General features: G+C 37.8%; 1 protein-coding gene across 1 annotated transcript in view; it reads right to left on the bottom strand.

The window, feature by feature from the left end:
• COG6 (component of oligomeric golgi complex 6) overlaps window positions 1-15,479 on the bottom strand; it is a 76,303-nt gene that overhangs the window by 39,603 nt on the left and 21,221 nt on the right. The window contains exons 5-9 of the mRNA XM_039492992.1: window positions 10,311-10,422; window positions 6,753-6,835; window positions 6,451-6,521; window positions 5,484-5,577; window positions 28-156 (exon numbers count right to left, since the gene is read on the bottom strand). Coding sequence (XP_039348926.1) covers window positions 28-156; window positions 5,484-5,577; window positions 6,451-6,521; window positions 6,753-6,835; window positions 10,311-10,422 — 489 coding nt within the window. The remainder of the gene's footprint in view (window positions 1-27; window positions 157-5,483; window positions 5,578-6,450; window positions 6,522-6,752; window positions 6,836-10,310; window positions 10,423-15,479) is intronic.

The raw sequence follows: 15,479 nt of genomic DNA, 5'->3' as shown, positions 1-15,479 counted from the left end.
TAATGCACAGTTTCACTACTATCCTACCTCAAAGGATCATGGGAGTGCATTTCTATAGGTCGAGGAGTACCGCCTGGACCTCCTCTGGTAAGAGCATCAATAAAACCACGGACTACTGCACTTCTTCTAGCTGTTCCAAACTCATCCAGGGTGTACCTGTAATTGAAACATGAAGATCCTCAGAAAAAACATTTTATCCCTGACAATTTACATTAGCCTAATTTAAGAGCACTGTGCTAGTGCCCATTCATTTGGCTATATATAAGGTTGCGCCAATGTTTCCAATATACAAAGTCCAAATTTTGAGGTTTGTGATTTAGCTGTAAAAATCTGATTCACTGTGACCCTCTCTCTGCATTTTTTTTTTTCCATTTTAAGAAAATTAAAGCCTTCTCCAAGGCTTGGACCTCTGGCCAGATCACAATAAGTTATTAAAGTCTCACAGGACTGGCTGATGGTATCGTTCCCAACAGTCCTCCAACTCACTTTCCCAGTAGCTAGTAAGGGAACCCCGGCCCACCCTATACTCTGGGTTCCAGCCCAGGGACCCTTGAACCAGCAGCCATGGTCTGCACCATCCAAAACCTTACTGCCCTTTTCCTGGGCCTTTCCCTATTCCACCTCTATCAGGCTTCCTTGTCCACTCTCCTCTATGTAAACCTTTCCCTCAGGACCAGCACCCCAGGGCTTCAATTCTCCCCGTGTTTCCTCCTTTCCCTCTCTAAACCCAGAGAGTTACTATAGGCCTTCATGCTGCAGCCCTTTTTCTGCTACATATTTCCTGGCTTTATACTAGCCTGCCTTCAGCTGGGCTTCATTCTCAATCAGTGCTTGCTTATCAAGCCTGACTCTTCCTCAGATGTGGCCACATTAACTCTTTCCAGGTTAGCGTGGGGGAACACCCCATTACACACACCCCTTTAAATACTTTATTAATAGAGTCCCAAATGAATCATTCCATTATTTTGCCCAGAATCGATGTCAGGCTGACTGGCATATAATTACCATATTATCCCATTTACTCTTTTAAAATATTGGCACAAATATTTTCCTTCCAGTCTCCGGGGACCTCCCCAGTGTTCCAATACTTATTGAAAACCAACATTCATGATCCAGAGGGCTCCTCAACCAGCTCTTTAAAATTTGTGGATGCTAACCATCCAGACCTGATGATTTTAAAACATTTTACTGTAGTAGCTGCTGTTTAATATCCTCCTTAGTTACTTACTACTTGGTATGACATGGTATGACTATTTTATCTAGCTTTTTCCCAAATACAGAACATTTCTGCCTTTGCTCCATTATTATTGACAATTCTACCATTTTCAACTAGTAACAGACCAATATCATTGTTATAATTCTTTTTGTATACATAAATTCCTCCTTATAGGTCCTTATCTCTACTGGATATAGATTTTTCCTTGTATTCTTTTGTTTCTCATATCAATTTTTTACAATTCCTAGCTTCTGGTTTATACTGATTACTACATATTTCCTCTTTATTCATTTTATTAATTTTATTTTGTATATCTACTTTTACTTCCTCTCTAAGCTTGTGAACACTGAAAGCAAATGCAATCTTCTCTCTCTGCAAAGAGGAAAAAGTAATCATATATTATTAGAATGTTCTAAATAGGAGCATTACTGCCCCCATCTTCCAAAGGCCGAAAGCTCTACTGCATTTTCAATAAATTTTGTGAATGTTTTAAAGGATCACTGGACAGAAGCACATTCTTTATGACATAAGGTAAAGAAGGATTTGTGGTAGTCATGTACCAATAAATACTTTTACAAAATATATACACTGAGATTGCAAGGGTATTTGCTTTTTAAATAATTTTCTTTTTGCACACAGTTCATTCACAATGTATTGTTCTTTTGCATCAGTGGTGAGGTTACTGTGCTGAAGGGATCAATAAGAAAAGTTTTATTTATCTTGACAATAAATTGCTAGTTACTTTTTTGCGAACAATAAGCACATTGATAGGTACTTAAATTTCTGCATAATCCATTATATTTTACCCCAAAATTAAGTCTTCTTGCCACCCACTGGTAAAAAAAATTAAACAAAACAAATGCTACTGCTTGATGAATGTGGTGAAAGGTATATTTTTAAATGAATTTTGGTATTTAGGAAGAGTATCTGATTAAAGCACTAGAGAGCTAACGTCAACTCATTACCCATAACACAGGGACAGCAGTGCCAGTGCCCCTCCCTCCCTTCCCCCCACCCCAAAAAATAGCACAAGACCATAGGTGTTTTGCAAAAACCAAATTGATTCTTTTTTCCAAACAAGCAATGATATTATAGAGTATCAGAGATTTGGCAAATGACTAGATGTTGTAATTTTGTTCTCATCAGTTTCGAGAACTGTAACATAACACTGATAATTATGTTTGCAAGAGGAAATAGAAAATTATATTTTCCTTTTTACCCACAATAGAATACAATATAATTATGACATAATTCTGCATTGTATAAAAATTCAGCAAAAACTAATTATCTGCTCTTGAAATGGTGTATTTACTACAGCTTTATAATAAGTATTCATTATAGAGAAGGACAATAGTATTTGGATTCTTTTAACTTCTCTTCCAACAATAGACCAAATTCCCAGTGGAGCTATAATTGCAGATGGGGGAGGGATGAGGGTGGAGAAAACCTTGAGAAATCAGCAGGGAAATGTCCCTTCTTGCTGTGGCTGCCCATGTGGTCATCTACAAAAGCCCCAGTTTTCAAATTTGTCTTTATTCTAGTTGGGAAGAGGAAGTGAAGACCCAGATGAAGCATTTATTTCAGTTGCTCTGGACTGACTGCAATTCTAGGAAGTACGTCAGTAGTGCTGTTAAGTTTGTTAACTAAGTTTGACAAGACAAAACCCAAAATACTAAAAGAAAAACTGCAGATTTTTATACTGTTGCCCGTTTCCTAGTTTCCTAACTTTTGCTTGTCTGAGGAACACTCTGAATTAAATGTAAGAGCAAATTTTTTGGGAAGACAGCTGGCTTTCAGTTTGCACAACAGCACTGTAAAGTGCCAGTGTAGACAAGCCCTTAGAGACCTTTAATTGAAGCAGGCATTAGCATTTAATCTCTGAGATTTTATAAAGCACCAACAGGGTGTTTCATTAGTATTTACCTTTTCATTTATGGGAAACAATTTCTTTCACATTCCTAGTTTTGCAGCAAGAACAAAAATCTGACTTGACCACAAAGAACCTTCAAAAGATATCTGAAATCTCTTTCCCACAGACAGTAGTGGCACTACCAAAAATCAGAAACTTTCTGTAAAGGTTAACACATCACTGCACTTTCCAAGGTTTTGAAGTAGGATAATTTAAACTCAACACAGTATTTATTGTAGAAGTATTGTATTGTATAGTATGACCATAATAAAATATAGTGAGCAATATTGTGGCTTACCCTAAACTCGTCTGAAAAGGGCATTGGGGAGACATTTAAGGAATCTCTGTTTCATCCCCAGAAGGAGATGAAAATTAATTTTAAATAGAAATAAAAATCCTTTAGTTTCAAATTACTTCTACATATAATTACTGAAAATTAACTCTGCATTCAAGTCACAACACACGAGTTTGATTTTCAGCATGATTATTTTCTTTCAATTCTGCCACACATAATATCGCTCATAAGGCCCTAATTCAGCAAAGCACATAAGCCCCTACCTAACTTTAAGCACTTAAGTAGTCATATTGAAGTCAAAGTGAGTAATCGTGTGCTAAAAATTTGACACACTTAAGTATTTTGCTCTATCCAGGCTAAATGCAGTACAATGCATAACAGACTAACACAGAGGTAGGCAACCTATGGCACGTGTGCCGAAGGCGGCACGTGAGCTGATTTTCAGTGGCACTCACACTGCCCGGGTCCTGGCCACCGGTCCAGGGGGTTCTACATTTTAATTTACTTTTAAATGAAGCTTCTTAAACATTTTAAAAAACCTTATTTACTTTACATACAACAATAGTTTAGTTATATATTATAGACTTAGAGAAAGAGACTTTCTAAAAACGTTAAAATGTATTACTGGCATGCGAAACCTTAAATGAGAGTGAATAAATGAAGATTCGGTACAGCACTTCTGAAAGGTTGTGGACCCCTGGACTAACATGAGCAGCCAAAGCAAAAACAAACACAGTTCTGATAGCGCCACCTTGTGGTTAATTTGCCTTTGTTATCTGCAAACTGGATTTAGGTTTAAAAGTCTTGTTAGAAAATTCTGATCAAGAATTAAGCATTCACTATAGAATATAACTAGTTACTCTTTAGCTTGCGCAGTCCATTTACTGTTGTGCAGGAAATTAACAAATAAAGTTTTCTTGATGTCAATAGAACAGTTACACATACAATATTCTCTCCTTATAAGACACAGAAATTCATATTTTAAAAGTTAAAGTTATGTTATTAAAGTAGAAAGATAAAGCATTCAAAAGACAGAAAAAAAACAGAATTAACTTTATTCATGTTGGCAGGAAAGGCTAAACACAGACCAGTAGAGGAGGGGATATGGGCAAGATAGAAATCTGGAGAATACACAATTCACCCTGACTCCCCCATTAGTACTAGTGAAGAGATGTACTTGTGCATTTTGGATCAAGTCCTTCAAATCCTGACTGAGGCCTCCAACAATGGAGGAAATGAGGCTGTCAGATGATCTCCATTTTAAACCACATACAGTAGTTTGTACTTCAACATTAACTTTTTAAGCAATGCACTGAACTGGAAGACCTAATATCTTCATGTGCCTTCTTTATATGAAAAGAAAGCATGTAGGGCATATATATAAATACATTGCTTTTAACAGATTACTATAATTTACATAATAGGAAATACTCTCAGTATTGGTAGAAATTAGATAAAAATTAAGTAGGCTTTGACAAACTTTTACTTACCACAAGTAAATGGACTAATTAGATGACTTGCATTCTGACAAAGGAAACCTAAACTAGGCCCACTAAAACAAAACCAAAAAACCTTAAGAGAGCACACACATTCACATTTAAATTGGATGAAAGGATAGCTAGTGTAAATTTATTTATTTGAAATAAAACCCAAATATGTTTGCAGAAGACCAGAAGTGAGACTTCTTGTACAGTGATTGCACAAAGAATATACTGAAAGTTTAGAGACACTGAAACATGCCTTTCTTAAAGTTTTCATAGAATTATAGGATATCAGGGTTGGAAGGGACTTCAGGAGGTCATCTAGTCCAACCCTCTGCTCAAAGCAGGACCAATCCCCAGACAGATTTTTGCCCCAGATCCCTAAATGGCCCCCTTGAAGATTGAACTCACAACCCTGGGTTTAGCAGGCCAATGCTCAAACCACCGAGCTCCTCCCCCCAGACTAATCATCATGTTCAATATCATTGTTTAGACGTTACAGACTCGGAATGGATCTATTTGCTAAAAGAAAAAAAAAGATGCCTTTACATGTGTTAGAAATCATCATGAACGTTTACTTACTTATACAGAACAGGTCTATCTTGCAGGGCTTCCATGGCCTGGGTGAGAACTGGAGAAATGTCACATGATTCTTGTGTCAAAGTCCTGCACTCACCTATAAAATAGCAATACAAGATCAGGTAAACCTATGCTATTTAGACAGTAAAGATGGTGTAACATCTCTTATGTCCAAGAAAGATATTAGGCTACAAGTAGAGTCTCTTCATTTTACAATATAACTTCCAGAATATGTAACCTGTTGCCCATGTCTGTATCACTATAATTTCTTCACGAGCAATGTTTTTGTATATGAGTGATGTGGGTCTCACTTAACAAAATTTTTAAAAACAGTGTAAAATGAGACTTATTGAATACAGATTTGTGCATGCCATCAAGTTTGTATTTTTAAATGAGGAGTATTACTGTATAAAAATTTAAATGAAGAGCATTACATGGTTTTAAAAGACTGCACATTTTACCTCGATTTTAAATGAAGCAGTGCCTACAAAGAGATAACCAGACACTCCTATACTGCAAGAAACAAGCTAGCTCAAAATGGAATAAAGCCACCTACAGGCAAAATTCTCACACTGGCCATTGATTCTGAGTGCTCTCACCGGCAGGCACTGCCCCTCCTCCCCACAGCTCCCACTGGTGAGGAATCGGAGCCAGACCTGCTGCTGGCCTCTTCTGGGGCGCAGTGCGGTGTCAGAACAGGTAGGGACTAGCCTGCCTTAGCCGGGTAGCACTGCCGACAGGACTTTTAACGGCCCGGTTGGTGGTGCTGACCAGAGCGGTCGTGACCCAGTGCCTTACATTCTTTGAAAACCACTGCTCTACAGTGTAGCGTCTTAGATTTCCTTCTGATTTAGTCAGAGAAAGAGTTCTAGCTAAGCTTACCCTCTTTTTAAAAGAACTAAAAAGTAGATCACCCTAATATTCAATAAACCTAAATCTTCTAAAAACAAAAATAAAGGTGTAACCCTACTTTGAGCCCATCTGTAAAGTCGCTCATAAGAAGTCTCTTGGAGCAAAGCCATCTGTTCCATAATTTCTAGGCTACAAAATAAAAATATTTTATTAGATGTTTATAGAAGCATCTAAAATTTAATGTAAAAGATAGTATTATAAAGAGATGGAAATTTCAAAATGAATTACTATTATATTATGTGTACATTTTGTTCATATTTGCAGCGCCTTTTGTCATCATTTGAAAGAATAAGGCATCTCCATACAATTACTGTTTTAACTATTAAATGACTACTTTGCAGTTATTCGGATTAAACTCACCCTGTTCTCTGTTGGTTTGTACGGAGAAGAATCTTGACATCATTATGAATTTGCTTTACTCTTCCTAATGCCTTGAAAAAATCCTTTAAAAAAATTAATTTCATGATTTAAAGCATTTCCAGTTTTTAAATGAAGAAAAATGAACTTAACAATACTAAAATGCTATACTTGACTTCTAATATCAAATAGTTGTCAGTACAACCTCAGCATTTTTGGATGAAATGGCATATGCAACTGGGCAGAACGTCTCTTGCACAGCACGCACATGCTCACAGCAGCCTTGTGGCAACCACAGAAACTACATACATGGAAAAGTAACATTGGAATGACTTTTGTGCAATGAACATTGTGTCCCTTTTGAAACAGAGCAATCAGACTGCCTGCTTTTGCTCTTCTGTTCGGATTTTCTCCAGTGGTAAAAATGGCAACAGCCAGCAGCACATTTGGAACACCAGCAAATGTTCCATGGATCACAATTAGGAAACCTCTGCTCTACACACATTCCACTTTGTGACCTCTGCCATATCTAGAGTTTCGGCAAACATTTCTTACATCTACTGTCTGACCTCTCCCACATTGGGTTCAATTTCACATCTCCAGCAGTCTCACTTGGTTCTCTGAATCTATGGTGAATCATAGAATAGAATCATAGAATATCAGGGTTGGAAGGGACTTTAGGAGGTCATCTAGTCCAACCCCCTGCTCAAAGCAGGACCAATCCCCCGACAGATTTGTGACACAGATCCCTAAATGGCCCCATCAAGGATTGAATTCACAACCCTGGGTTTAACAGGCCAATGCTCAAACCACTGAGCTATCCGTCCCCACTCCACTGCCATCACAAATCAAATGTGAAAAATTGAACTTATCATTCCTCCCTATCCCTCTTTTTTCTCTATTAATTATTGTTCAAATATGAATGGAATAATAATCCACCAAGGAAACTAAGTATTTGCAGTGGACAAAATAAAATCCAGAGTTTTTAATTATAAATCATTCTGCATATAAAAATAAAAGCCAAAAATATACAATAAACTATCAGCAGTTAAAAAGACTCCCACAATAGTCACTTTGTTGTATTTGATGTTATCATTAAGGATGCACCATATTTCCACTACTGTCCCTGATTTGGAGGATTTATAACTAACATGGGAGAAAAATATAGGTTTTCTTTCATTTAAAAAAAGATTAAAAGGCAAAGTTAGTCTTTGATTAATTTTGACATACAAGGTCTCCCCAGAGAAAATACCTGAAATTTGAAACAACTTCAAAAGTGTTTTTTTATAGTTTAAAAATGTCACTGTCTCTAATTCTGAAAAAGTACAGAATCATTGGGTATGTGTGTCAACTTTTTATTTCCTAAGAAGTTCATAATACTTTGCAGTGCATGCATGTCAGCCTGCACAGTAAACTTTGGCCAAAATGAGTTTAGACAACAGTTTAAAAATTACTCTACAGATACTTTCAGATTAAAGAGGCTGGTATTTTAAAGTTTTTAATGCATGAGTGTGGGAGTAGGGATTTGAGAACAGCTTTACAAATTCACACACTGTAAGCTACATAACAAAAATAGTAAATTTCTGACAGAAAATAATAAAAGCAAAGAAATCAAGGCTAACATGCACCAAAAATTCTCTGCTAGCATAGCACAATAGTTGTCTGGTAGCTTTCTGAATGAACCCTATTGTGCTTAATTATTGGAGGTCATACATGAGGTCATTATGGTCCACTAGGCATCCACTATATTTTTACACAGGAAATCTAATTTTAAAAATTATTTTGTTTACTTGAAGCAATCATTGATTGTATAATCAACTACAGTATTTTCTTATCACCTGTGTTAAAGGTAAGAATCAAATAAAACTATCTTCTGATACAGTTTTACCAACTGTGTTTTTCAATTCTGAGGAATGTATTCTCAAGTCCTACAATAATATTTTTTTAAACACACTAGAATTATCTACAGTCCAGGTCCATACTAGACTTGTAGCTAGCTGATTCTAGCTGCTTCAGTACCCCAACTGCAACTCCAACAAAAGAATGTTCCCTGCTCTGCCCTGAGCCAAACGTTGAGTAAATTTACTCAATTATGTGGGTGCTCATGTCCCCTACTCTTATCGATCCCTACCTACACAAAGAGAAGAGAAAAACATGAAAGGAGTTTCATGGATTCATAGCCCATACTCCATTTAGATGGTAGGGAGAAATGATCTTATAGCTATTGCTGGAGAGCTCACAGGAGGAAATATACATTTTCTCCCAGGAAGGCAAGGAGGAAGACAGCAGAGAACCCCCTTTTTCACAGGTGTGGTGTAGTGAGAAGGGTTAGGATGTGGATTTAGTTTAGTTTCTGTCAGGGTCTGAACTTCAACAACTTCACTCAGGAATGGGTGAGAGAATCTTTTAGGACTTGATCTTGTGAGTTACTGCGCTCCCTCAACTGCAATTGGATTAGAAGGCATGCAGCACCTTGCAAGGTTGCCTCCTGCATTCAAGGAGGAGAAGGAGCATAGAGATAACTGCAGAAATAAAGGTTAGGGCCTAATCCAAAATCCACTGAAGTCAATTAAAAAAACAAATACACACACCTCAAGGAGTTTTGGATTAGGCCCTTCAGAAGTAAACATTTGAGAAAACTGTTTTATGAAAATGTCTGTATTTTGAACTTACTGTTTTCTATCACAACTGAAATGTTTCTTTCAAGGTAACATTTGGTGCTTTATTAAGTTCATGGCAATTACTCAAGTGCATAATCATTTAACATGCTTTCATTTGTGCTTTTGTTAGTATTGTTTATGGCTATCTGCTCCATGTCTTTAATAATGCTCTCCCTGCTAACAGGATGTCTGTGGAAATGAGATACTGAGTCTCAGCAGGTATTCTGTATTTCAATGAAAGTTTCCATGTAACTAAAATAATAAAGGCTATTAAATATACTTAATTCTCTGCATATTTTAATTGCTTTCACCATAGAACAATGTGCTTTCTTAAGCAAAAACATATCAATGTTTAAAAACTCAGTTTAGAAGGTGACTAAAAATAAGTGAGTCAGCACCTAATATTTCAAACAACAACAAATGAAACAATGAGGGAAAGTCCTACTTTAAATCAACTTAAACAATTTATATATTGCTGTAGCCAAGCAAAATATATATATATATACACACACACACACACACACACACAATAGTGGTGCTACAACATCTGAAAGTACCATGAACTGTTAAGTTTCTTTACTTGGTCAAGACAGAGTTTTAACAAACTAAAAATATAGAATTTGAGGCTTTAAAAAAAAATCTTTTCACGGTGGAGGAGAAATACAACATTTAAGTATCAGTTTTATCGCCCCTCACCAGTCATTAATCAGAACAGAATTTTTACTGTGATTATTTTTACTCATTATGATATCCGGACACTTACAGACATCAGTCTATTAAGAGATGAATTCATTCGATATAAAAGGAAAGTAATGATGTGATAGGAAGGTCTATGTACGCTGCTATAATAGTACTGTTATGTTTTAACTCGGTACAAAACTTATAATGTATTTTGAGTTACCTCGGTAATTGGGCCATCTCTTGTGCCTCGAAGAAGGTTCATTTCATCTGGAGTCAGTTGGAATTTTCCTATGAAAGCACCAGCAACTTGTGCTTTCATTTCTAGTCTTTGACTGTAATAAAAGTGCCAAGGACATTAGTTTTTTATATTATCTCCAACTTATATTGTATCTACTGATTTTTGAAAATATTAGTATTTTAAAAATCAATGCTCTCTTTATTTCTAATAGTGCAATCTTGCCCTCAGATACTTAAATTGCATCACCATATACCTGATATAATTACTTACTAAGCTCACACACATCTTCATAGATTTTACTCAGCAATGTGAGCCCAGGTATTTGAAAGTAGGAACAAGTTACTAAAATATTCAGTTAGCTGTCTTTACTGCTTAACTAAGCTGCCTTCACTTAATGGCTGATCTGAGTTCCTCTAGCTCTGAAGAAATGTTTGGTTACTTTCTGGTTAAAAGTTGATAGCCACAAATAAGACAGTTCAGCCTAAATCTATCTTTTACTAAGATTTTTAAGTTATTTTTATAAATGTTCTTAACTGTACCCTGTTTACTTATACTGGCTTACATTTTCATAAATGACCGATGATTCTGGAAACTCAATTTTGAGGTGCTCTCCTTATGTGGCCTGATTTACAGAAGTACTGCGGCCCACACTCTCAGAAAATAAAGTCCATTTAAAGTTGTCTCAGGCTGACCACTTAAAAACTGAAGCACTCAAAATCAAGTCACTTTGTAATAATAATACTGGCCTAAAAATTCAAATCTTAAAGGCTTGGACATTTGAAAGGAACAGTCATACTACAATATGCTAATGTAGTTGCTCTGGAGAGAATTACCTTTCAAAAGAAAATACAAAAATCACTGTGTGAAAGCAGCCACCATTAGTTACCAAAGAAATGGAAAAAAGCAACAGTCCTCTCCTCTCAGGGTTCACTAGCCACATTAATAATATTTTTATTCATATCCCCCAATCAATCTGCAACCATCCACCCACTGAAACTTCACTCCTTCCAAATGTCCTCATTTCGTATGATCATCTCTCCACCCTTTCCCATCTCTCCATGGTGGTCACCAGGATCAGGAGTGATGCTCCTCCCAAAACAGTGCTTTAAATCCACTCTAACCCCAATATGTCCTTGGTGACTGTCTGCCAGAACAACAAACTGACCCGCTTTGAATTCTCACAATAATCAAATAATTTCAGTAAAACACAGCCTAATTCAGTAAAACCCTGAGGATTTGGGTTGAACTTGTCAGATATCAGTGTTATACCTTGCATGCAGCAAAATATGCAAGAGCCTCTAGGTGGCAGCAATGTTTTATCTATATCTTATACAATTTAATTTGATTATAAAGAGGAAAATGATTAAAACAAGAATCCTATCATTTTGTGTGTTAATTAAAACTCTGTTGCTTACTCATTGTTATGTTAACCAAATCGACATTCAACTGATAATGTGTTTTTAAAGTAGTTAAAAACCCCTCTTTCTACATTGCACATCCTTTTCCCACCTCATAGTTAGACCAAAGGTCCATCTAGCTCAGTATCCTGTCTACCAACACTGGCCAATGCCAGGTGCCCCAGAGGGAGTGAACCTAACAGGTAATGATCAAGGGATCTCTCTCCTGCCATCCATCTCCACCCTCTGACAAACAGAGGCTAGGGACACCATTCCTTACCCCACCTTGGCTAATAGCCATTAATGGACTTAACCACCATGAATTTATCCAGTTCTCTTTTAAACGCTGCTATAGTCCTAGCCACATATCATACCTGTTTTTACTATTCATTCTTTAGTCCATTTGTAACAAGCCTAATTCAAAAAGCCTAAATCACTGGATTTTGACTAATGAATTCTAAAGCATCATTTTTCTTGCTTTGTCTATTTGTAAAATGCAATTATAGATGGAAATATTTGTGTTGGGTTGTGGTGTACTGTGAAATTGGTGTTTACCGACATTTATCAATAACAAATTAATCCCATCAAACCTATTTATGTTGACCAGTACTTTATTATGAAAGTAGCCTCACTGATTTCAACATGAAAAAGGGTGACAGAATCTGACTCCTAAGCAGCAGGAGACTGGAAAAATCAACCATCTTCCACATGGCAGTATACAGCATTAATATAAAGCCACTTACACTTGAAATTTTTTTTAAAGTAGTATATTTTCTTGAACAGCATGCATGTGAACTTTGTAGTTAAAATAAATTGTGGAATTTAATATAATAGTTCCAAGAGCCATCAATTCAGCAGAAAGCAAGCACAATCGAAGATACTGCTAATGCATGTGTTAGTGCATTGCTAACACACACAAGGCGAAAGTGCTATGCAATTTACAGAGTATGTACAACAAAAAAATTAAAGGGAGCAGCATCTCTTACATATACAACATAATAAAGAGATTTGTCTAGTACCTGGCAGAGTTTTTCAGGCCCTATTATTTTAGCTGACATAGTGGAGATCATTTTAAAATTATGTGCAGAGCATGTACATTATAGCAGAAGGTGTGCAGATACTGTACTGCTATGCAAAATACAGTGGTTCCTTTCAAAAGTCAACTCTGCATAAAAGAACAAAACTAACATATCACGGGAACATACCACCAATGCAAAAGGGGGAAGTACCAAACACTGTTGCACTTTAAGCTCTCAGGGGGAAACTAGTGAAGAGCCATTTCCCAGTTAATAGTTACCATGGAAACAGAATACTTCTGTGAGAGCACTCAAACTGCTGGGAAAATTATGCACTTCATCCACTTTTCCCTTGAACCAAACACAAAAGTGCTCTGTTTGTTAGGATTATCACCTTGACTCCTCAATGAATGAGGTGGGGGAGAGAGTGCCTTTTCTGAGGTTCAGTTTTCTATTGCTACTGAACATTTCCTGGCAGTCTGTTAGTCTCCTTCATATGAAGAGTCACAGCACATTCTGACCCCTTGAGAAATTAATTTCAGTTTAGTAGTGCACTAAGGATTCATCATATTTTAAAGCTTTGAAATTTACAAGTTTCAAGATCAAAATATTTTAAACAAACAAAAGCATAAAAAAGAGACCATAGCCATCATTTTTAACCCTCCCTTCCTCCTTCCCCTCCCCACACCCAGTTGTTAGAAAAATATTTTTCTATTCTGCTTTTTCAGCAAATGTAAACTAGGAAGGAATATACACAAAATAAAACATAGGATGACTTCTTCTGAAGACACTGGTAAGTGCAAGGAAACCATCTGCAAACATGCACTTCAGCAGCAAATAGGAAAACAAATGTTGTAAATGCAGAGTGGTAATGTACCATTAATTTTGTGTTTTATATATTTTACCTAATTAAGCACACATTTTAATACAAGAGGTTAGAACCACTAGTTGCTGAATGTCTTCACGTAGTAAGTCATAGGATATAGTATAGTTTTTCTTTATAACAGTAAAAATTTTAACATCATACTAAATATCCTCAATGCAAGCTAGGGTTGCCAACTTTCTAATTTGCACAAAACCGAACATCTTTGCCCCAGGGTCCCTTTTCTACCAGGCGTTCAGGTCGAAAACTGGACATCTGGCAACCCTAATGCAAGATGACAGACAAGGTGGGTGAAGTAATATGTTTTATTGGGCCAACTTCTGTTGGTGAGACACACGCTTTTGAATTTACACAGAGCTCTGTGTAAACTCAAAATCTTGTCTCTATCACTGAAAAGTTGATCCAATAAAATATGTTACCTCACCCACCTAGTGTGTCTAATATCTGGGACCATCACGACTACAACTTTTAGATAATGTTTTCACCTCTTAGCTCAGAGAGCCGAGAAGCGATTACTACATACCTTACTACAAAATGGTCAGGCCTACCTTACAATATTAAAGATCTACACAAGCACTGGCATAAAGAGACTAACTTTCCACCATAAAATCTTTTAGGGGAAATGAAGCAAGATAAAATCACAAGCAATACTTTAGGTGCCAGATGATATTAACAGCCCTGAAATGGTACAAAAAACTTCTTCCTTTATGTACTATGGTTAACAAATTCTAGGATTACTAAATATTACAACTAAGCAAGTTATTCACTGCGAAGAAATTCACTAAATTTAATCTATTTTTCTGTTCATGAGCCAATCTTGATTTCAGTGAATAAGTTCTCTTTTGCAAGCATTCACGTAACTCAACCAAACACCAGGTTTACTCTAAAGCTAATTTGCATGAAACAATTTCATTGGTTGAATGAGGGAAATGGCACAGATGGTGCATTACCTGGCCCAAATGATACACCCAGTAACACACAACACAAGCATACATATTAAACACAAATACACACAGCCTCTCAACACAGCACATGTTCCTCATTCGCCACCTGCACAAGTCCACAGAATTCTCCCAGCACAACATAACCCACCAACAACTCAACACAACCCACATCATCACTCTAAAGCAGGGGAGGGCAAACTTTTTGGCCCAAGGGCCACATCTGGATGGGGAAATTGTATGCAGGGCCATGAATGTAGGGCTGGGGCAGGGGGGTGGCATGTGGAAGGGAGTGTGGGAGGGACTCAGGAGGGGGTACAGAGCAGGCAGTTGGGGTGCAGGAGGCATGCGGCAGGGGGCTCAAGGCAAGTGGTTAGGGGGCCCAGGGCAGAGAGCTGGGGTGCAGGAGGAGTTCAGGGAGTGGGCTCAGGCCCTGCTTACCTCGAGCAGCTCTGGGATGGCAGCGGCATGCAGCGGGGCTAAGGCAGGCTCTCTGCCTGCTCTGGCCCCGCACCACTCCTGGAAGTGGCCAGCATGTCCAGCAATGGCTCCTGGGGGTGGGGTGGGGCAGGCCGCTCTGCCACATGCTGCCCTGGCCTGCAGGTACTACCCCCGAAGCTCCCATTGGCCACGGTTCCCCATTCCTGGCCAATGGTGCCTGCAGGCAAGAGCAGCGCATGAAGCCCTCTGTCCCCTCCTTCCGCATGTATATGGTGCCGGCCGCTTCCAGGAGCAGCGCGGGGCTAGGGCAGGCAGGGAGCCTGCCTTAGCCCCGCTGCGCCAGAGCTGGCAATCCTGCAGGCCAGATTGAAAGCCCTAACAGGCTTTCCAGCCCGTGGGCCGTAGTTTGCCCTCCCCTGCTCTAAAGCCTAGAATCTCTGTTGAGTCAATGTGAAGAAATGAAAACAACTACA

This window comes from Mauremys reevesii, linkage group 1 (assembly GCF_016161935.1).
Source record: "Mauremys reevesii isolate NIE-2019 linkage group 1, ASM1616193v1, whole genome shotgun sequence".
Lineage (NCBI taxonomy): Eukaryota > Metazoa > Chordata > Testudines > Geoemydidae > Mauremys > Mauremys reevesii.
This window is presented reverse-complemented; position numbering and strand designations above follow the sequence as displayed.